The sequence below is a fragment of the Rhinoraja longicauda genome, chromosome 1, assembly GCF_053455715.1.
Source record: "Rhinoraja longicauda isolate Sanriku21f chromosome 1, sRhiLon1.1, whole genome shotgun sequence".
NCBI lineage: Eukaryota > Metazoa > Chordata > Chondrichthyes > Rajiformes > Arhynchobatidae > Rhinoraja > Rhinoraja longicauda.
The window spans coordinates 42,245,330-42,268,810 of record NC_135953.1 but is presented as its reverse complement, the minus strand read 5'-3'; the positions used below and the strand labels follow the sequence as shown (position 1 = coordinate 42,268,810).

The 23,481-nt window shown below is 43.8% G+C and overlaps 1 protein-coding gene across 4 annotated transcripts in view; it reads right to left on the bottom strand.

Moving 5' to 3' along the window:
- Positions 1-906: 906 nt before the first annotated feature.
- The window catches only part of setbp1 (SET binding protein 1), a 266,263-nt gene continuing 243,688 nt past the window's right edge, over positions 907-23,481 (bottom strand). For 3 of the 4 annotated variants that reach the window (XM_078396084.1, XM_078396092.1, XM_078396110.1), the window contains 2 exons: positions 8,525-8,686; positions 907-3,491 (listed from right to left, as the gene is read on the bottom strand). In XM_078396084.1, coding sequence (XP_078252210.1) covers positions 2,923-3,491; positions 8,525-8,686 — 731 coding nt within the window. In that variant the 3' untranslated portion in view covers positions 907-2,922. The remainder of the gene's footprint in view (positions 3,492-8,524; positions 8,687-23,481) is intronic. The other variant, XM_078396101.1, reaches the window with a different exon arrangement.

Here is a 23,481-nt window from a genome sequence, read left to right as displayed (position 1 = left end):
CTTTCGGAAAAAAAGTTTTAAAAACCAACAACTATATGTAGAAGCATGACAATCAGCATGCCAAATACATAAGCGCCAATCAACAGCAGTTCATATCTATTCAATGTACAAAAATGCTTCATGAATAAAAACTGTTACAAAAAACATTTCAAACAACAATGTACAAGTTTGCTCTATGTTTAATTAGAATACAAATATAATATTTGTCTAAAATATGTGTACATACAGTCAAGTATAATAACATGCAAATACACTCTAAAAAAGGTTTAAAAACACTATGAATACAGACTAAAATAAGCCAGCACTATGTAAAAGGATCTTGTGCCCCACGTTTAAAGGTACATTTTTTGAAACTTCATTTGTAGTCTTATCAATTTTCGGCAAAAAAATTGCTCTTCTTCCTAAATAAAAACCAGAGTAAAAACAAAACACTGGAATTTGACTAGGACACCCGTGTAGAACATTTGGCAGTTCTTTCAATGTCTTTGTATTGTTTTAGTGTTACAACCTTGGCAGGCTTTTCACTAGTTATGATACAATACATTATTTCACATCAGCACTATACCGTGTTGTATCAGACCCAAAGTTTACTGTACCTCCATGCTGATTAAATTCCGTAATGTTGTGATCCATTTTAAACAATTATGTCATTGTCATTTTAATGGTTTTGCTTCTGTGACTCTTAAGTACCAAATTTTAAAGGCAAGAGTTTGAAGAAGGGTCTCGACCCGAAACGTCACCCATTCCTTCTCTCCAGAGATGCTGCCTGACCCGCTGAGTTACTCCAGCATTTTGTGTCTACCTTCGATTTAAACCAGCATCTGCAGTTCTTTCCTACAGTTACTTTTAAAACTTGTATATTGTAGAATATATGAATTTCAAGCCCCCCCCCCCCCCCCACCCCTTCCTCCCCCAACTTCAATTAGCCCCATTCCCAAACCCCAGATGCATTAACAACTGTTTGGCATCAAAATGATTTGTTAAACTTGATTGAAAAACAGTTAAAATGACAATTACACAGACAAGATGATTCAGACGGTTTGAACCCATGCAGGTCAAAGATGTGTAATTACATTATATACAACAGGTTACTGTTTTTGACTGAATTAAGGCTGCCATGATATAAACATTTTGCCTAAATATAACTGCAGTCACAATTACTCATTTTAAAAAATAATTGAAAATATGTTTTGGATTATCATCATAAGAACACTTAATTTCTTTTTGCATAAGGGGAACTTAAATACAGAAATTCAAAAGCTTAAGGTAACATGTTTTCATTGAATTTTCACAAAGGAAACAAAAAACACAATTACCAGGATACAAGACAACCACTACTCTGGGGATAAAGTAAAACATCCAAGTCTTTGATATTAAGTATCTGATTATTTGCATACAATAGTTTGGGAAAAGGTGAGACCCCACTAACACTGTGAACTGGAACGTGGTTAAACGAGACATCCCTTTGCAGCAGAATATTCTCTTCATCAGTGATTGACTGAAATGACAATTGATGGTTAGGGTATACCATTTGATAAGACAATTTCTGCGATCTGACCGTCCCAATGTATATTCCACTGTGCTCGCTGGAGCATGGGATGGTGACAATTTTATTTGTTATATATTTTAATGGAAAATATTCAATATGTTCTTTGAGTATTTTAGATGTTTATTTTAAATGTGTTCAGAGGTGAGAGTTAATTTCATAGTAATACTGTGCACATATCTGGGCCATTTCTCATAGTGTAAATGTTATAATTTTGGAGAACAGTCACATAAATATTGCATGAATAAGCTTGCTGTGAAACTTAGATAATCGCAGAAAATATATATTTAATTTTTTTCGTTAACATCTATTTACTTTGGAAAACTGTAAGGCCATTCGATAGGGCACACAATGTTATATTTTAAATGATCTAGATTACAACGTCAATTCCTACCTTTACAGAAAGTCACTTGTGAACTTAATTGCTCAAAGATTTTCGGGACAAGTGCGAGAGTTGGAGATTAATTATTTCTTGGGGGGTGGGGATGGGGGAACTGATGCAAATCTCTCTGTTAAAAGAATATTTTGATTCAATGTTTTTTATAGCCTCTTATGATATTGCTTCTCAAAGGAAATACCCAGTGATAAGTGTAGGTGGAAATAGGAAATCCAGCAAACCCCTTGAGAAGTTCAGGCTGAATCTATTGTGTGCTACGGAACTCTTTCAGATCCATTATTTCTGATTGATGTTACTTTCTGACATGGTTGTCCATCAAGGGGGAAACATTTATTTTCAATACATAAAATAAACCAGGGACATTTATTGATTGAAAATTCTTTTATGACTTTTGTTTCTGCTGAGTTTCCAAGAGCATATGTTGAACTGAAGCAGAAAGTGCTTTACATGGATAACACTTTTGCATTTAAGGCTCTGTGAGTACAGTATTGCCTGAATGTCGGCAAGAATATTTTAAAATTTCTTTCTTTCTTCTTTTATCAACTAGCATATATTGATTATAAATCCAGTATATAAGAAACGCTGTTGCAAGCGTAATGTTATTTCTGCCTGCCTTCCCAAGGAACATTTCAATAATACATTCTTCTAAAAGGCTGCCAAAAGTACTTGCACTAGCTTACCCTTTTATACGCCATTACATGTTGCTCACTTCGCAAATAATGGGTCCATGGATAGAGCGCAGTTAACAGGGAGAAGGAATGTTTGTACAAAATTGTGAAACTTAATTGACATGTCGAAATACCAGATATTGACAGGAGTGTCTGGTACTTGCAAAGAATGCAGTGAATGCTGGAATGAGGCCGTCCCTTTTATATGGTGGATTGCATGAGAAAATGGTTATCTTTTTTTAATTTTCCAACATCTGAATCTTAGTCATTCCCTTCTCATTCACCAAGTAATATTAAAGTGCAGGAAGGTTTCAGTGACTGGTGGCTGTTGATTGGTAGCTGGTGGCAGATATATTCAAGCTGTTGTACCTTTTAGAATTTGTGGTGATTGCCTCTTTTTCAGTTTCTTTGGACTTCCTATGTCTCTTCACATTTTGCCCACTTTCCTCTTTCTGCTTTCTCTTGGTGCCTTTATCTGACTTAGGCTTTTGTTGCTGTACCATGCATATTACAGCTTCAATTGTGTCCATGATTGTGTCCTGACTGGCTGTAGCCAGCATTTCAGGAGCTAAATTGTATCTCAAGCCTCGTTTACTGGGAAGATCCACACACTTCTCCAATACTGGCATCTGGTCTGTTAAGTCATCATCCAGTGGCAAAGGGTGCTTCCTCGGTCGGCCTCTCCTCTTTTTTACTATATTATTGCCAGTCTTTGACTGTCTTTGCAGTCTTTTGGCTTTCAGGATCTTGTTGACATGGTCCAAGTTCTTTTTCGTTGCAAGAATTTTGTCATAATTGCACATCTTCCTGACTTCACACTGAATAGCTTCAATTTCCCTTCTCTTCAGCTTTCTTCTCGGTGAAGAAGTAGGAGTCTGAACTAAATGGAGAGAAGCACAAGTAATTATAATAATCACCAAAAGGGCATGATCACTTTATTACCAGTATGGAATTATACACTGTTCATTGCCACACTGGTGTTCAAAATGGATTAATGATGCATTTTAAGTTGCAGACAACTTATTATTTAAAGTACCAAAGGGACCATGGTGGAAGCTCAGCCACACAACCTGCTCAGGAAATAGAGTACAGTTTCCATCAACTTACTTTTTGATCTCTGAAATGCCATTGTCTCAAATTGTTTTTAATGTCTCCTCCAAAACAAGGACAGAAAAAACAATGGTCTTAATGAAAAACAATATCAAGAAGGGTGTGGGGTTAAAGTATTGGTTATCTCTCTATTGGCTTTGAAATCATTGCATTGAATAGGAGGGTGTTTATAAATCAGATTTGTTAAGAAATCCCACATTAGCCTTATTCCTCATTAGTATCAAATGAATGATTAAAACAACCATATGAAAATAAGATTTAATTTATTTTACAGAATAAGTTATTTTTACTATGATGAATCAGGCACACCTGTATATTGATGCAAAGATATAGTGTTATCAAAATGTGAAGGCACCTACAGTGCATTTTGAGTAATCGATAACAGGTATCAATTAATTCTCAGTTATATTACAATAATTGCTATATATCTGGCTAATATTGTTTTAATATAATGGATTATTTTCATTAACAGTAATAATGTTCTATAGTTTTTCTTTCAATATTAAAATTTAATTGCCATCTGGAAACTAGTAATTGTTGAACTTGGTACTGATGACACAGTTAATGAAACCTGAAGAATGACACCTGTATTACAATACTGCCTTTGTCAACTGATACCTAAGTAAAGATTCTCTACACTCATTCACTAAAGTGCATTACAATGCCCTTGCAGTGTCTATAGGAAGATGAAGGGGCAAGATAAAATCATAAGATTATTATGGATAAATTATACTAGATGTAATGCTGAGGCTCTATAAGGCGCTGGTCAGGCTGCATTTGGAGTACTGTGAGCAAATTTGTGCCCCATATCTGAGGAAGGATGTGCTGGCTCTGGGGAAGGTCCAGAGGAGGTTGACAAGAATGATTCCAGGAATGAGTGGGTTAGCATATGATGAGCGTTTGACAGCACTGGGCCTCTACTTGCTGGAGTTTAGAAGGTTGAGGGGGGACCTCATTGACATTTACAGAATAATGAAAGACATACATAAAGTGAATGTGGAAAGGATGTTTCCACTGGCGGGAGAGTCTAGGACCAGAGGTCATAGCCTCCGAATTAAAGGGCACTCTTTTAGTCAGAAGGTAGTTAATCTGTGGAACTTGTTGCCACAGGGGGATGTGGAGGCCAAGTCAGTGGATATTGTTAAGGACGAGATAGACACATTCTTGATTAGAACGGGTGTCAAGGGTTATGGGGAGAAGGCAGGAAAATGGGATTAGGAGTCAGAGATAGGCTATGATTGAATGGCAGAGTGGACTCGATGGGCCAAATGGCCTAATTCTACTCCTATAACTTGTGAACTATTCTACAGCATGGTTTCTGCAACCAGAAAAACCCTACCATGTCAGCACCTATCTAAACAACTTCAGGATCATGCATTATATTTCCTGGGTATCTATTTCAAATGATAAACACTGCATAAATGCAGAAATTTAAATTCTGTGGTCAATGAGTAAGTGATAAGTAAATTAATAAATAGTTTTGATAAGGTAATCTGAAGATAGAACATATATGCAATTAATGCAATGTAGATTTAGAACAGGTGTCAGGATAAACCATTTCTCAGTCAAAGTTATGATAAATGTTTTACCAGAGATTGTATAATCAAAATATTATAGCCATTCAACATAGTTGGATGTCTTAATGGAAAAGCTGTTATTCAGATGAGCCAAATGCTATTACTTGTCCATGTTCCTTTAACATTCATATAGACTAAGTGCTGAGAACTTAAATTCAAATGTTTTGCATAACTTGTGTACAGGCAGCTAAAAAGTAATGGAGTACTTTTATGACTGGGTCTGGAACAATAAGTACTACAGCTATCCCTGATGCCGCTAAAAGGTTTCCAGTACTCCCCAATAGAAAATGTGCATGTTTTTATGATCAGAGCCACACAATAATATTCACACTCCTTCATTAGGTGTGGGTGATAAACAAGTGGACCTTCGAGAGTCACCAAATGCCTTGAAGGCACCATTCAAGGAGATTGTTTTATCCTTGTTTCTGTAAAAAAAAACATTGTTGTTGCATAATTTCTTTACAGAGAAAACGCAATTAAACAATATTTTCAAGGAGTTATAAGGATTGCTTTCAACATGTGTATCATTTCAAAATGCATGAATCCAGTCACTTTAGTCCAAAGCAGGTCATGTTTCAGTCCTGCTTAATTGCTATTATTAAAGGCTAAAAATGCCTTCGGAGATTCCCACCAACTTAGTCCAAGTTTCACTGAACAGCTGGGTTCATTTGTAGATCACTTTCCTCCCTCAAAAAAAATGTTAAAAACAAGAACTTTCAAAGAGCTTTAATTAATGACAGGAAATTCTCAGAAACTCTCCATTTTCTCATTTAGATGATATATCTTTTCTGCTTATTACTTCGACACATGGGTTGCAGGGATGTAGTTCAGCCAGACTTACTGTCATCCAAAGCAAAGCATCTTGTGTGGTGTTGTAGCAAAAAAATCTGAATGCAAGAAAACTGAACACTGAAAATGGAACCTGAAGGTTAAAGGACACTCTTGTTCTCCTGATTCGGGAGATGGTGTCATCGTTTTCAAGGGAAGAGATGAGCTTTCATGCCAACATTTTAAAAAATCTGAAAATAATACATTTGCTTTTCAACTGCCACCGTGGAATTTTATCCATCATCAAATATACAAGCCCACAATGGGACACTGATTATTTTAAACATTTAAAAAAAAATCTCTTAATGGCATTAACCATGGTGGGTTGACTGAGTGTAATCTTTAGATGAACTGTGATGTAAGACAACAGGTAATTGAAGCAGGATATGTATGCATGATTCACTTCCCATTTCATATTCTCCATGTTCTTATCTTATTTTTGCTAATATTAGAAATGTTGTGTCTGGGTATATTCCCTGATAACCCAGCCATTAAAAAAAAATCCGGCTCCCTCATTTATAAAAAGACACATTGATTTTCCATTTTGGAAACAGGTGAGGTGGTGGTCTACTTTCTCAGGTTCTAATTTAGGTGAGCCATTAAACTATGGCTTAATTTGCACTCGCAAGTAGATACAAATTTGGCATGAACCTAAGGAAAGTGGATCTATTGATTTCCTGGATAATACTGATACCCCCATATCATAATAATTTCCTGGATAATAATGATATATCATGTGGTACATTATCTTACTGCTATTTTGTGTGGATCTGACAACAAAATGGATACTTTTTTCCAAATTTGCAAAACAACTTAAAAGTACACTATTGCCTCAGTACTTAGTTGTCCAGAACTCGTAAAAAAGTGGACTGGTTAATAAAAGATCCCTTTCCCATCAATTATTAAACCATTCATGAAATATTCTGTTAAATTAAAATTGTCCAAATTATTTCAGCCTCAGTAATGTTAGTTTAACTGAGACTTGAGAAGCATTATTTACTTCTTTCAGATTATTAAGTATCCCAGACTTGCAATCTGATCCTAAACTGCCCGATGATTTTCAATTAGATCCTGATCGTTTAGGTCATTCAACAAGGCGCTTGTACCAAAATTTAAATGATGGATGTACGCACAAAATTAAATGATGAATAGTGCCATGGGCCACATTGTACCATGGTAGCTGTTGGAGTTGTGGAACCAGTGGGATTGAAGGGGAAGCAGGTTGTTGGTCTAGCCTTGAGAGTGAACAGAACTTTTCCAGTCTATGTGGCTCTGTTAGTCATAGGAAAATTGTGTGGTTGGGGAAATATTGCACAAGAAATTATCTCACAAAATGCTGCCCCAATACATCTTAAAAGTAACACATCAATAAAATTCAAAATCTTTCTATTTGTGAAAGCACTATGATGCTGGTAAAATGTAGTATCATGCTTGACTTGAGAATTACTGAGCCCAGTAGTTACAGTGACTGTAAAAACGTCAGATGCACAATAGGCATCAATAACCTGGAGAGAGAATGGCAGCCAGGTTCCTGTTCATTAACACTATCAAGTGACCTTCAAGGGTCACACATGATAAACTACCACTCTTTTCAGTAACCACTGGAGAGAAATGGAGAACAGATCAAAACTAGGAGGGAAAAAACAAATCCACAAGCAAATGAGCCTACTCAAAGAATATTGAAATGGCTAAACAGTAAACATTTATGAGATGTGTAGGAAAGAACTGCAGATGCTGGTTTAAATCAAAGGTAGATATAAAATGCTGGAGTAACTCAGCGGGACAGGCAGCATCTCTGGAGAGAAGGAATGGGTGACGTTTCAGGTCGAGACCCTTCTTCAGACTGTTGTCAAGGGAGTGTGCGGGACAGAGATAGAATGTAGTCGGAGACAGGATGACTGGTGGGAGAACTGGGAAGGGGAGGGGATGGAGAGAGGGGGAAAGCAAGGGCTATTTGAAGTTAGAGAAGTTAATGTTCATACTGCTGGGGTGTAAGCTCCCCAAGCGAAATATGAGGTGCTGTTCCTCCAATTTGCGCTGGGCCTCACTCTGACAATGGAGGAGGCCCAGGATAGAAAGGTCAGATTGGGAATGGGTGAAGAAGTTAAAGTGCTGAGCAACCGGGAGATCAGGTAGGTTAAGGTGGACGAGCGGAGGTGTTCTATGAGATGCTTCTTGTAAAGGTTATTCTGGATTGAAATCAGTATGGTTTGATATGGGTCGAAAGAATGTGTCTAACTAGTTCAATGCTAGCAACTGCTAAGAGTCATACTTTATTTCTTAAATATTTCATGTCCAAAAGCACAATGTGAGAATCCAGTCGCACTATGGGCTTTAAGGGTCAGTTTCTGACCACCTCCGTATACCCATTCAATTGTTATTAATATTGCCAACTAACCTGATTCACACGATGAAGATGGTGAAGGTGGGGGAGATGATGATAGAGTTGATACTGTAATACTTTCAGTCGAAATTGCTTTCTTTCTGGTTACAATGGAAAGGCCACTATCATGTTTGTGCAACGTCATTTGGTCCAGCTTGGAGTGTGAGCTTATTAAACCTAACAGTAGGAAAAGAAAAACATGATAAAATGCATTATTTGAAAAGTCAGGCACAAAAGTCGTTCTCACTAGGGACTTTGAGAGTCAAACAGCAGGAAAACAGGGCCTCCAGCCCATGCTGACCAAGATGCTCCATCTAAATTAGTTCAAATAGCCTGCGTTTGGCCATTGCCCTCTAAAGCTTTTCTAATTTTTTCTTGAACAAAAGTATTTTAAACGTTGTTATTGTACCTGCCTCAACTACTTCATCTGGCAGCTCGTTCCATATATTTGCCATCCTCAGTATGAAAAAAATAATCCCTCAGGTTCCTATTAAATATCACCTTAAACCCACGCCCTCTAGTTCTTCAATACCCATGCCACAGGAAAAAAATCTGTGGATTCATCCTATCAATTCTCTCATGATTTTATACATCTGTATAAGATCACCCCTGAACCTTCTGCACCCCAAGGAATAAAGTCCTAGCCAGCTAAACCTCTCTCTGTAGCTTAGGCCCACGAGACCTGGCAACATGTTTTCTCTGCATTCATTTCAGCTTAATAACATCTGTCCTATAGCAGGTGGACCAAAACTAAACAATACTCATAGCGTGGTCTCACTAATATCTTGTACAACTGTAATATAACATAACCCTGAAGAAGGGTCTCAACCCGAAACATCACCTATTCCTTTTCTCCAGAAATGTTGTCTGACCTCCTGTTACTCCAGCGTTTTGTGTCTATCCCAACTTCTTTATTCATTTCCCTGACTGATTATGGCCAGCATGCCAAAAACTTTCTTTACCACCATATCGATCTGTGAGGATTTCACCACCCTATTGATCGAATCAGGGTACTGTAGCGACCATAGAGAATGGTCCAGGTCGTCGAACCCTCGGATTGGCCAGCGAGGTCACGTGGGAACGCGACCATGGGGATTGGTCCAGGGAGCGACATCGCTGATTGGCCAGCGATGTCATGTGCGCGTTTGGCGCCCGATTTAGTCAGTTCGGCGAAGTCTTCAAGGAAGACAGTAAGTTTGTAATGGTTGTCCTTTACCTTGTTGTTTAACTCTGTATTCGAATATTGCGGCTGCAATAAACTTCTTCTACAACCAACAAGTTTCGGACTCGCCATATTGGTGACCCCGACGTGATCTGGACGATCACCGACTGAGCAGGAACCCGACGCCTCGTTGACGATGACCGAGCCGGGCACACCGGAGTCAAGCGCCGGAAGCGTTCATCTTCCGTTGTTTTGGACGCACGCACCGCAAGCTTGGTTTATCCACACCGAGGCTCAATTTCATATAAAGAAGGTGTTGGACGAATCCACGAAGTACTACTACCTCGTCAGCGCTCTATCGCCGGACACAACCAAGCGCGTGATGCGGTTCATCGTGGATCCACCTGCGGAAAACAAGTACGAGGCCATGAAGAAAGTATTACTGCGAACCTTCGGGTTTAATAAGCATGGTGGTGCGGCAAAACTTCTGCACCTACCAGATCTTGGAGACCAACTGCCTTCCGTCCTCATGGCCGAAATGATGATGCTAGCCGGTGAGCATACGGATTGCCCTATGTTCGAACAGGCATTCCGCGAGAAACTCCCCGAGGATGTCCGACTGCTGCTCACGGATTGTTCTTTTAAGGACCCCGAAGCATATGCAGCGAAAGCGGATGTGCTCATAGCGGCAAAAAACAAGGCAAGTGGTTCGATCAACAAAGTCTCGACATCAGTGACCACGCCACAGCGACGGCAAGATGGCGCCACGTCTCCCGCCAATTCTCCGAAAGCCCGCCAAAAAGATCCGCACAAGCGCGGCTGGTGCTATTATCACCTACGATGGGGTAACGAATCCCGCAACTGCCGTTTGCCTTGTACCTTCGCGGGAAATGCCTCGGCCGATCGTACATAGGGGCAGTTACGATTGGCCAGAACCAGCGCCTCTATGTCCATGATCGATTCACGGACACAGAATTTTTGGTAGACACGGGAGCCATCGTCAGCATAGTGCCGCCGACCGACCTCGAAACCAGATCGGGTAAGACAGGTCCCACCCTCATCGCGGTTAATGGTAGCCCAATTCGCACTTTCGGTACACGGAAGATGTCCCTTGTGTTAGGCCTCCGCACGTACGAATGGCCATTCATCATAGCCGACGTCAAACAAGCGATCCTGGGCGCAGATTTTCTCTGGGCTTTTTCACTGGTTCCTGATGTCCGCGGTAACGACCTCCGACCCTCCGCCGAAGATGAGCACGTCGCTCCGACAATCGCCTCCTCGCCCAGCCCTACTGTCCAGGCCGTCGTCGCGGCCCCCGACTCGTATGCTGCGATTCTGGCAGAGTTTCCGGAGCTGCTCGTCCAACGTTTTGACACGCCTTCGGCTAAGCACGGTGTGGTCCATCACATCCGCACCGAAGGCCCTCCCGTTTTCGCTCGGGCCAGGAGACTACCGCCAGACAAACTGGTGGTGGCAAGGGCGGAGTTCAGGAAGATGGAGGAAATGGGAATTGTCCGTCAGTCTGACAGCCCATGGGCCTCGCCGTTACACATGGTCTCCAAAGCATCTGGGGGGTGGAGACCATGTGGCGATTATCGGCGTCTCAATGCTGTCACCACGGCTGATCGCTACCCCATACCGCACCTACAGGATTTTTCATCTGGGCTGGAAGGAGCGGTGGTGTTTTCCAAAATCGATTTGGTGCGAGGATACCATCAGATTCCGGTGCGACCGGAGGACATACAGAAAACTGCAACAATTACTCCGTTCGGGTTGTTTGAATGGTTGCGTATGCCTTTCGGTTTAAAGAACGCGGCACAGGCTTTCCAGCGACTGATGGACCGCGTGGGACGGGGTTTACCGTTTTTGTTTATTTATTTAGACGACATCCTGGTAGCCAGCCCCTCCGTGCAGGAACACCAGGCCCATTTGCGGACCGTGTTCCAGCGGCTCCAAGACCACGGGCTCATAATCCAACCCTCCAAATGTCAATTCGGCCTTCCTGCTCTTGATTTTCTAGGGCACAGAATTACCCCTGCCGGCGCCTCCCCTTTGCCCGAAAAGGTGGAGGCTATCCGGGCATTTCCTAGGCCCACCACAGTAAAAGGGCTACAGGAGTTCGTAGGCATGGTTAATTTCTACCATAGGTTCGTTCCGGCAGCTGCGCGAGTCATGCGCCCACTCTTCCAATGCCTTGCAGGGAATCCGGTAGAGTTGTTGTGGTCCCCGACCGCTGAGTCGGCTTTTACAGCAGCTAAGGCAGCCTTGGCAGACGCCACCATGTTGGTCCATCCGAGCCCCTCCGCCCCCTCGGCCCTGACGGTTGACGCCTCTGACGTGGCGGTGGGTGGGGTTCTGGAGCAGCAGGTCGGTGGCCGTTGGCAGCCTTTAGCGTTTTTCAGCCGGCAACTAAATTCGGCCGAGCTGAAGTATAGCGCATTTGACCGAGAGCTTCTGGCTCTCTATTTAGCTGTTCGTCATTTCAGGTACTTCCTCGAGGGCCGCCCATTTGTGGCCTTTACGGACCACAAACCATTAACATTTGCTTTTTTGAAATTGTCTGACCCATGGTCGGCCCGCCAGCAGCGGCACCTGACTGCTATCTCCGAATTTACCACCGATGTCCGTCATGTCGCGGGTAAGCTTAATGCCGTTGCTGACGCCCTGTCTAGACCTGCTTGTTCCCCTATTTCGGCGGTGGACTGCGAAGTGGATCCCCAGGAGCTTGCGGAGGCACAGCTTCTGGCAGATACCGTTTCGGCTTACCGGTCCACCACTTCGGGATTGAAGTTGGCCCAGGTAGCTTGTGGGTCGGCGGGCACAAAAGTCTGGTGCGATGTTTCTCTTCCCCGTCCCAGGCCGGTAGTACCGCCCTCCCTTCAGCGCCGGGTTTTCGATGCCATTCATGGGCTGGCGCACCCGTCCATCCGCTCCACCTCTGCCTTGGTAGCAGCGAGGTTTGTCTGGCATGGCCTACGGAAACAGGTGGCGGGGTGGGCACGTTCCTGCGTGCCCTGTCAGACCGCTAAAGTCCAGCGCCACGTCCAGCCCCCCGTACAGGATTTCGAGGTCCCGGCTGTTCGTTTTTTCCACATCCACGTGGATTTGGTCGGGCCCTTGCCTTCCTCCCGGGGCTACACCCACCTCCTCACGGTGGTGGATCGGTTCACCCGGTGGCCAGAGGCTTTCCCATTGTTTGATATTTCGTCAGCGTCTTGTGCTAGGACTTTGGCCCTTCATTGGGTAGCTCGTTTCGGGGTCCCGGCAGTTATTACCACTGACAGAGGGCCACAGTTCACTTCGTCCCTCTGGGCCGCGCTTGCAGAACTGTACGGGTCCAAGTTACAACCCACGACTGCATATCACCCCCAGGCAAATGGACTCGTAGAAAAGTTCCACCACCAACTTAAGGCGTCCCTCAGTGCAAGGCTTGAAGGCCCGGACTGGGTAGACCAGCTCCCTTGGGTTCTGTTGGGCATCCGGACTGCTCCCAAGCTAGATCTCGGTGCGTCGTCCGCAGAGCTAGTATATGGCTCGACACTTCGAGTACCCGGAGATCTGTTTCCGGACCCTTCAGACCAGCTGCCTACAGTCCCATCAGTGTTAGCGTCTCTCCGGGAACGGGTGGGCTCCCTGGCTCCAGTTCCGACTTCACGTCATGGGTGTCCCATGGTACATGAACCGCCTTCCCTGAAGGACTGTGAGTTCATTTTTCTGCGAAAAGATTCCCATCGCGCCCCGTTGCAGAGGGTCTATCAAGGGCCGTTCCGGGTTTTGCGTAAGGGAACGGCTACCTTCACCTTAGACATGGGCGGCAAGAGTGAGCTCGTCTCGGTGTCCCGGCTAAAACCTGCCCATTTGGACCCGGATCAACCAGTCCTGGTCGGTCAAACCCCTAGGAGAGGCCGACCTCCGTTAGTTCCGCTCAGTCCAGGACCCCCCGTTCCGACAGTTCCTCCAGGACCCCCCGTTCCGGCAGCTCCTCCAGGACCCCCCGTTCCGGCAGCTCCTCCAGGACCCCCCGTTCCGGTAGTTCCTCCAGGACCTCCCGTTGCGGCTGTTCCGCCAAGTCCGGAACCCCCGGCTCCTGTGGTGCAGGCTGTCCCTCTCCGTACTCGTTATGGTCGCGAAATCCGGCTCCCTGCTAGGTTCCGCACCTCGGGTTCTGGGGGGGGTCATGTAGCGACCATAGAGAATGGTCCAGGTCGTCGAACCCTCGGATTGGCCAGCGAGGTCACGTGGGAACGCGACCATGGGGATTGGTCCAGGGAGCGACATCGCTGATTGGCCAGCGATGTCATGTGCGCGTTTGGCGCCCGATTTAGTCAGTTCGGCGAAGTCTTCAAGGAAGACAGTAAGTTTGTAATGGTTGTCCTTTACCTTGTTGTTTAACTCTGTATTCGAATATTGCGGCTGCAATAAACTTCTTCTACAACCAACAAGTTTCGGACTCGCCATAGTACCATGTACTCCTAGATTCCTCTGCTTTACAACACATCCCAGAGCCCTACCGTTTACTGTGAAGATTCTGCCCTGGCGTAATTTACTAAATGCAACACTTCACACATCTGAATTAAACTACATTTGCCATTCCTTGACCCAATTACCTAGCTGATCAAGTGATACAGTTCCGAAATTTTACTTTGTAGCACTTCTTAATTAGATGCACAAAATTACGTGCACATCCTGTGGTCTTCCAGCACCTCACCCATATCTAACGATGATTTATATATCTTAACTAAGGCTCCTGCAATTTATTCTCTAGCTTCCCACACTGTTTTGGGATATATCTGATCAGGTTCAGGAGATTCATCTACCTTCATACCTCTGAGGACATTCAGCACCTTCTAGACTGTAATAAGTACTATCCTCAAGGTACGGCTTTGAATTTTCCCAAGTTCCCTACTCTTCATGTCTTTCTCCATGGTAAAAACACAGCTTCCATGGTGTATAATCAGTTGTTATTGTCTGATCTGGAATTGAGTCATACTGACTAAGATTCCTTATTGACTTCTAGACCATGCTAAAATTAATTATTTCATCTTGGATGATGAACATCTTATTTCAAATGGTCTGGGGAACCCTGTGCTTCGGAGATGGTGGAGAATAAAGCAACATCAGCTGGGTTTCCGCAGGTCATCATCATCAGGTGACCTGTGCTGGAGAGCCGACATCGATGGCTATCAGCCAAGAACAGAATCAGACTCATAGTTCCTGTCACTGTAAAAATGTGCTGAAAATCACTTAAGGTTAATACAATAGGAAGATAAATGGAATAACCCCAGAAAGAGATTTGGAGTTTGCAATTTGCAATTAGCATACGCTCATGATTTATAATGCTGAGAAAACAGTAAGTTTATGCTGTCTGCTTGTTATAACAATTTTGCATGAAAGCTGGCAAGAACCATTCTATTCACCATCTGACTGAGTCAACAGCTGACCCTATTCTGTACATGGTCACATTCAATGAAAACCTGCTTGCATTACTTAAAGCCAATCTGTAATTTTTAAAGGGGAATATATTGTGGCTGCAGCAGGTAAGTGTTCTACAATTGAAACTGACCTGGGAGATATTCAAGAACTGCACAATATAGGAAGAGTGAAGTTCATGGATTTCCAATGCTGCAGTTGAGGTATTCATGTAGGTTGTGGGAGAAAATGCCTTTCTTCTGCAGGGGACAAGGAGGTGATAGCCTTCCCCATTTCCACTTCCTCTGGCAGCTTGCCTTCCTTGTTCTATGTGCCCTCTGCTCATTCTGTGTGCAGTTTTGGTCTCCAAATTTGAGGAAGGATATTCTTGCTATTGAGGGCGTGCAGCGTATGTTTACTAGGTTAATTCCCGGAATGGCAGGACTATCATATGTTGAAAGACTGGAGCGACTAGGCTTGTATACACTGGAATTTAGAAGGATGAGAGGAGATCTTATCGAAACATATAAGATTATTAAGGGGTTGGACACGTTAGAGGCAGGAAACATGTTCCCAATGTTGGGGGAGTTCAGAACAAGGGGCCACAGTTTAAGAATAAGGGGTAGGCCATTTAGAACTGAGATGAGGAAAAACTTTTTCAGTCAGAGAGTTGTAAATCTGTGGAATTCTCTGCCTCAGAAGGCAGTGGAGGCCAATTCTCTGGATGCATTCAAGAGAGAGCTAGATAGAGCTTTTAAGGATAGCGGAGTCAGGAGGTATGGGGAGAAGGCAGGAACGGGGTACTGATTGAGAATGATCAGCCATGATCACATTGAATGGCGGTGCTGGCTCAAAGGGCCGAATGGCCTCCTCCTGCACCTATTGTCTATTGTCTATTCTCACAATCATGCAATCTTTCAAAGACAAATTTCTACAAATGTATCCACATCCAGGTGGAACAAGCTTGTGCAAAATCTTTAAATCAATTCAACTCCTTCACCACTTAGCTTATCGATCACTGTATTCTTTATCAGGCATAAAGAGCTCTTGAGATAACCAGATCTTTACACTCACTATAATCACTGTTGGAAATCAATCAGCAACTGACCAGCCAGGCCTGGTGATCCCTTTGATTGGCAGCTTGGCCATGCCTTGCTTCTGAATGCATATTCAGCTGCGTAAGGTCAACGGAGGGCTAAAATGGGCCATGGAGCTTTAATCTGGCAGTGCTGGTGTTATGTCAGCAGTACACACTGATTGAGGTTATGATCTGCCGACTCTACACATTTCTTAAGGGCATCAGCACTGTATGCACAAATGTGGCAGCCTGCATGAACTGCACTCCAAATATGCATGGCATGTATGGACATGGGGATGAGGACAGCTCAATGTATGTGACACCTAGACAGAGGAAGCCAAGGAGTTGCATTTTGTAGCCTGTAATTCATTACTCGCTATAAAAACCATAAATCCCAGTGAATGGTTGTACTTTCTAAAATGGCATATACAAAACTGGAGAGAGAAATAAAAACAAAAATATTCAATTATGATAAAAGCTTTAGATGGTTCCGATGTTGCAAATAAAACTCTCACAATGGGAGTTTGAACTCTAATATTACATTATATTTACCATATTTGCTCATTTTGCGTGTGTTGTAAAATTCTATGATCCAATGCCCATTTTACTCAAGTAAATATAAACAGTTCAGTGGTATGGGTGCTTAATCATTGTAATCATTTACTGTCATTGTGAGAAAATAACTGCAGATGCTGGTACAAATCGAAGGTATTTATTCACAAAATGCTGGAGTAACTCAGCACGTCAGGCAGCATCTCAGGAGAGAAGGAATGGGTGACGTTTCGGGTCGCCCGAAACGTCACCCATTCCTTCTCTCCTGAGATGCTGAGCTGCTGAGTTACTCCAGCATTTTGTGAATAATTACTGTCATTGTGAAATTATCTGAATGATTAAATGAATAATATTCCTTTACTTGTATGATAAATGCAAGGAAGTCGACTAAATTACATTTTTATACAAAAGTGCTTCTTTTTAATTTCTGTTATGGTTCATGATACTGAACACTGATGTACACGAACAGTAATGCTTGGCCATTGGACTCTCCTAGTTCACTATCTTACTGTGATTCATGAATTGATATATTTCCATCCTCTTATCTAACACACCTTTTAGTCTTTTATAGTCTACTAGACGACCCGTGGACCCGTTGCTACAAAAGGTTTATTAGTAACTGAGCAGCAGGCGGAGTGGGCTGTGCGGCGGCCGGTTGCGGCCTCCACCCACCGGGCTGCTGCAGGCTGGCTTCTGCAGCTCCACTCGCACCACGGCGCTGGCACAGTGTTTCTCCATGTACTCCTGGAAGTCCTGCACTTCCATGGCTGCCGCCTCAACCCGCTCGCTGCAGGTCAGGGGGCCCGGCAACGGGCGGACACGGGCACCGGGTGGTGAGGAACGGTAGGGGCGAGTGGGGGGGGAGAGGAAAGGGGAGAGGGAGCCACTCACCCCGGCCCCGGGTGGCCATCGTGGCGGCCAGCAGCAAGACAGCTGCCGCATGTTCATCCTGCCGGAGGCCATCTTCTTTCACCATCTCTCTGCCACCGCGCTGCACGACGAGAGGAAAGTCAGGTGCGGGGCATGCCGGGACAGGCGCCGGTCCTCCCGGGCACTGCTGCGCAGGCACGCTGACGCCGGGCGCTGCGCTGCACCACAGGAGGAAGGTTAGGCGCGGGGCACATCGGGCCCGGCAACCCTCCCCGTTGTGATGCCGTATTAGATCAAATTGGCGATCTCAAAATGGCGATCTCATATATGACCCGTTGGGTTCCCATTGTGACACCGAACATGGAAGTATTACTGCGCAGGTGCGACTGCCGGGCACGGCAAGTGGGAACGATTTATTAAAGTTTGAAAAGTGAATAACTTTTATTGTTGTTATTTGAATGAAACTTACTACTGCACGTCGCAGGCAAATAGTGGGTAAGATGGCCCTAAAATTGTTGCGCTATCGTGCAACGTTTTGGCTGTATTTCTGGAACATGCAAATGTATATATATATAATACATACAAGATGAGAGTTTTAGTAATATACTAGAACAAGTGTGCCCGTTCAAAGCGGGCCCGTTGGGCCCGTCCCCACACCCCCCATTCTCTCCTCCCCCAGCCCCACTCTTACTCTCCAAGTGTGCCCGTTGGGCCCGTCCTCCTGATCTGTGTATGTCAAGTGACCACTATAACCTTCTTTTTTTTTTTTTTTCCTAATCAGATGTGCAGCACTTTGGTCAACATGGGTTGTTTTTAAATGTGCTATACAAATATAATTGACTTGACTTGACTTGCAATAACAAAACAATCAGTGCTTTTCTGGAAACTTTTCGAAACAATGTAGCCGTCACAAGCTGAAAACTAAATCCTTTTCTGGAAACTTTTCGAAACAATGTAGCCGTCACAAGCCACAAGCTGAAAACTAAATCTGCACCGCAGCGCCCCCCTGAAAAAGGGGGGGGGTGGCAGCGCTTTAAAACCTCTGTAACTTAAAAAACACGCGACCAAATTAAATGAAAATATCACGGCCGAGCGAGCGCGAGATTGGCGATTGAGGCGGTGCGAAAACCGTCGTGCTACGGTCCGCCGTTTTGCTGCAATCGCTGTTACGTATAAATATACGATATATTCAGGTCAAACCCAAAAAATATATATATATATATTCACAAGATCTGAGTTTTAGTATTATACTAGAACAAGTGTGCCCGTTCAAAGCGGGCCCGTTGGGCCCGTCCCCACACCCCCCATTCTCTCCTCCCCCAGCCCCACTCTTACCCGTTGGGCCCGTCCTCCTGATCTGTGTATGTCAAGTGACCACTATATTTCCTAATCAGATGTGCAGCACTTTGGTCAACATGGGTTGTTTTTAAATGTGCTATACAAATATAATTGACTTGACTTGACTTGACTTGACTTGCAATAACAAAACAATCAGTGCTTTTCTGGAAGCTTTTCGAAACAATGTAGCCGTCACAAGCTGAAAACTAAATCCTTTTCTGGAAACTTTTCAAAACAAATGTAGCCGTCACAAGCCACAAGCTGAAAACTAAATCTGCACCGCAGCGCCCTCCTGAAAAAGGGGGGGGGGGGGGCAGCGCTTTAAAACCTCTGTAACTTAAAAAACACGCGACCAAATTAAATGAAAATATCACGGCCGAGCGAGCGCGAGATTGGCGATTGAGGCGGTGTGAAAACCGTCGTGCTACGGTCCGCCGTTTTGCTGCAATCGCTGTTACGTATAAATATACGATATATTCAGGTCAAACCCAAAAAATATATATATATATATTCACAAGATCTGTGTTTTAGTATTATACTAGAACAAGTGTGCCCGTTCAAAGCGGGCCCGTTGGGCCCGTCCCCACACCCCCCATTGTCTCCTCCCCCAGCCCCACTCTTACTCTCCAAGTGTGCCCGTTGGGCCCGTCCTCCTGATCTGTGTATGTCAAGTGACCACTATAACCTTCTTTTTTTTTTTTTTTCCTAATCAGATGTGCAGCACTTTGGTCAACATGGGTTGTTTTTAAATGTGCTATACAAATATAATTGACTTGACTTGACTTGCAATAACAAAACAATCAGTGCTTTTCTGGAAGCTTTTCGAAACAATGTAGCCGTCACAAGCTGAAAACTAAATCCTTTTCTGGAAACTTTTCGAAACAAATGTAGCCGTCACAAGCCACAAGCTGAAAACTAAATCTGCACCGCAGCGCCCCCCTGAAAAAGGGGGGGGGGGCAGCGCTTTAAAACCTCTGTAACTTAAAAAACACGCGACCAAATCCCCCATTCTCTCCTCCCCCATCCCCACTCTTACTCTCCCCACACTCTCCCCTTTGGCCCGTCCTCTTAGGGTTTCCATTGTATCCGGGAGGGGGGGAGGGAGTGAAGGGGGGAGGGAGGGAGAGGGAGGTTTGTGGGAGGGAGGTGTGGAGTGATCGAGGGGGAGGGAGTGGTGGAGGGAGGGATGTGTTGAGGATGGAGGGGGGAGGGAGGGGGGAGGGTGATGAGAGATGGGGTGGTATTGGTGGAGGGAGGGGGAGAGAGGGGTGGAGGGAGGGATGGGGGAGAGGAGAGGGATATGGACCTCCCCTTTTCCCAGTACCCCTCTTTCCCCCACCACCAAGTCCCCTCCGCACGACCCCTGTTGTCCCACTCCCCAGTCCCCATTCTCAGACCCCCCCCCCCCCCCAGACACACTCTTAGCATCAGTTAAAGGCCCGGGGGGGGGGGGTGCGGGGGATCTGAACAGTGAAAGGTCCGGGGGGGGGGGGGGGGGGGGTGCTGGAGATCGCATCATTCAAAGGCCCGGGGGGGGGGGGGGATAGCGGGGAGATGTTCTCCCGGGTGTGGGAGAGAGGAGAGAAGCAAGGGGAGAGTGGAGTGGAGCCGGTGATCGCGGGCTTGCGCCGCTAACGGCGCCCATTGTTTTGGTGCGAGTGAGGAGATGCCGCGCATGCGTGCTGAGTACAGAGTGAGGAGATTCCGCGCATGCGTACTGAGCACAGCCGCACCGCAGCGCCCCCCTTCTGTCAAAACTTCGATAAATGAGGGGGGGCAGCACCTTTAGACCTCTGTAACTTAACAAATATGCGTCCGAATTAAATAAAAATATCATTTTCCAGCAGCAAACCGCATGCTGATTAATGCGGTACAAAAATCGTGGCGCTACGGTTCACCGTTGTGCCGGAATTGCCTTCGGCCGACATCAGTGGAATATATATACAAACATCGCTTCAAGATCTGAGTTTTAGTAGTATATAGATAGATATAGATAGATAGATAGATAGATAGATAGATAGACTAGACAAAGTTGGGCCCATTCCCCCACCCCCCCATTCTCTCCTCCGCCAGCGCCACTCTTACTCTCCCCCACCCCGTTCTTTCCCCACTACCCCCCTTTTCCCCAGTCTGACCATGTCCCTCCTGCTCAGAGAGTTCCCCGGCTGTGGGAGAGTGGGGAGGAGAGGGAGCAACTGACAGCGGGCTAGCGACCTCGCTAACGGCGTCCATCTTTTTCAGGCGAGTGAGGAGAGAGGTCGTGCGTGCCCCATAGTGACGTCATACGCAGAGCACTTTGGAAAATTTGGTTTGAAATGAAATTAGAAAAGAAATTTTGAAACTTTAAAATCTCTCTAACTTAACAAATATAAGACCAATTTAAATAAAACTTGTTTTAAACAGTCGCCAATGGAGTGGTGATTAAGGTGGTGCTAAAATTGTGGCGCTATGGTTTACCGTTTTGGCTGTAGGTGCACATGTCCACAACCAAATCTCAAATTTCAAATTTTCAGAGAGATATGTACAAGATTTGAGGATAGATAGACAGACAGACAGACAGACAGACAGACAGGTAGATAGATAGATAGATAGATAGATAGATAGATAGATAGATAGATAGATAGATAGATAGATAGATAGATAGATAGATAGATAGATAGATAGATAGATAGATAGATAGATAGATAGATAGATAGATAGATAGATAGATAGATAGATAAATAGATAGATAGATAGATAATGATATATAGATATAATATGATAGAAAGATTGTATTTTGCATCCCACAGCTATACAGCTATTGTGGGCAGATAGTTCCACGGTTTTGTTGCTACTAAACGTCTGCCTATTTTCCTATTTTTCTTAATACTTACAAAATGCATTTACAATTGGCTGAAACACATGTCCAACATGCAACCCTGCTTGGATCGAAATTGCTTGTTAATATTTAAATATTGTGCAGCCCAAATGGTAAACAATGACAAGAAACAGTCAGTCAATCTCTCGCACCTCATCTAATATATTTATAGGCAGTCCTTGGCAATACACTTATAGCATTTTAAAGTTGTAACTGATAATATGTTGCAATTTGTAATTACCAATTTGTTCATAATGCTAAACGGCAATAATACGATGTAAATTCACTTGAATGCTTCCCTTCAGAGTGTGCCAGACTCCGTTTCCTCAAGGTTTGCAAAATGTCCTGTCTAATAGCTAAAACATTTTATTCAAACTAACAAATTAATTATTTTCTCATCCAGCTGTTTAGCTATTACCACCTGTAATCCTGCCGTACATAAGTGGGCTTCCCTGAGTTTTGTGGATTTAATCTAGCTCTCCTTGCTCACATTACTGTTACATAAAACCCACAGTTTCATTAATAATGCAGTTTATATTTTTGTTTGGAAGATATACTGGAATGAAAACAGATGGGGGTTTTTTTCCTGAACTAAGCTTTGTTCTGACAAGAGAAAAATTGACAATGACTTAACTGGACGTTTTTTTCCTATGTTGTATGTAGACACGAAGATGTGGAATGCATTTAAAATTGGCTGGTCAGAGTTAATGTTGATAATTTGGCAAAATTGTATCACATTTGGTTGTAGTCAAAATACAGAGCCAAGTTTATACATTAGACAAAGCCAAGTCTAATGTTACCATCTCACATCTTTTAGCCACTTAATAGTCTTTCTGAAACATCGCACACAATAGTCAAACAACTATTTTCCAAAGTCAGCCACCACAAACCGTTCATCTACATAAATATATATCTACACAGACCATTTATATTAGTTGGAAAAAAACACACGCAGTGCTGGAGTAATTCAGCCAGTCAGGCAGCATCACTGAGGAACATGGATCAGCGATGTTTCCCGTTGGAACCCTTCTTCAGACTTGTCCTTCATCTGAAGACGGGTCCCAACCCAAAACCCCACTTATGCATGTTCTCCAGAGATGCTGTCTGACCCGCTGAGTTACTCCAGCACCTTGTGCCTTTTTTTGTAACCCAAAACCTGCAGTTCCTTGTTTCTACATTTACATTAGTTGCTTTATTTATAAAACCACTTCTTGGAAAGAGCTGCCAAATCCTGCTGTGTTACTCTACCATCCACGCAACGTTAAACCATTCCCAGATCCAATCTGAGATCAAAGCTCAGACATTACCTTTGCTACAAATAGCAAGTAGATTCTTAAAGTCATACTCTTTCAGAGGTTAACACCATTAGAATGAACTGATGGATTTTTTAACAACCATTCAGTGTAGCACGGATTGATACTGGAAATTGCTCTCTGCTTTTCATTGAACAGCTTTGACATCCTTAATATTCACCTACTTCACCAAGATAACTAAAAAAGGCAATACGGGGAGAAAAGATGAGGTACGAATGGTAAACTAGCCACTAATATAAACGGGGTACTGATTGTGCATGATCCGCCATGATCCCGGTGAATGGCGGTGCTGGCTTGAAGGGCCGAATGGCCTACTCCTATTGTCTAATGTCTACACCAAATTAGGTAAGATTTCAGTCTAATATCTTATGCAAATGATAGTCTCTCTTATAA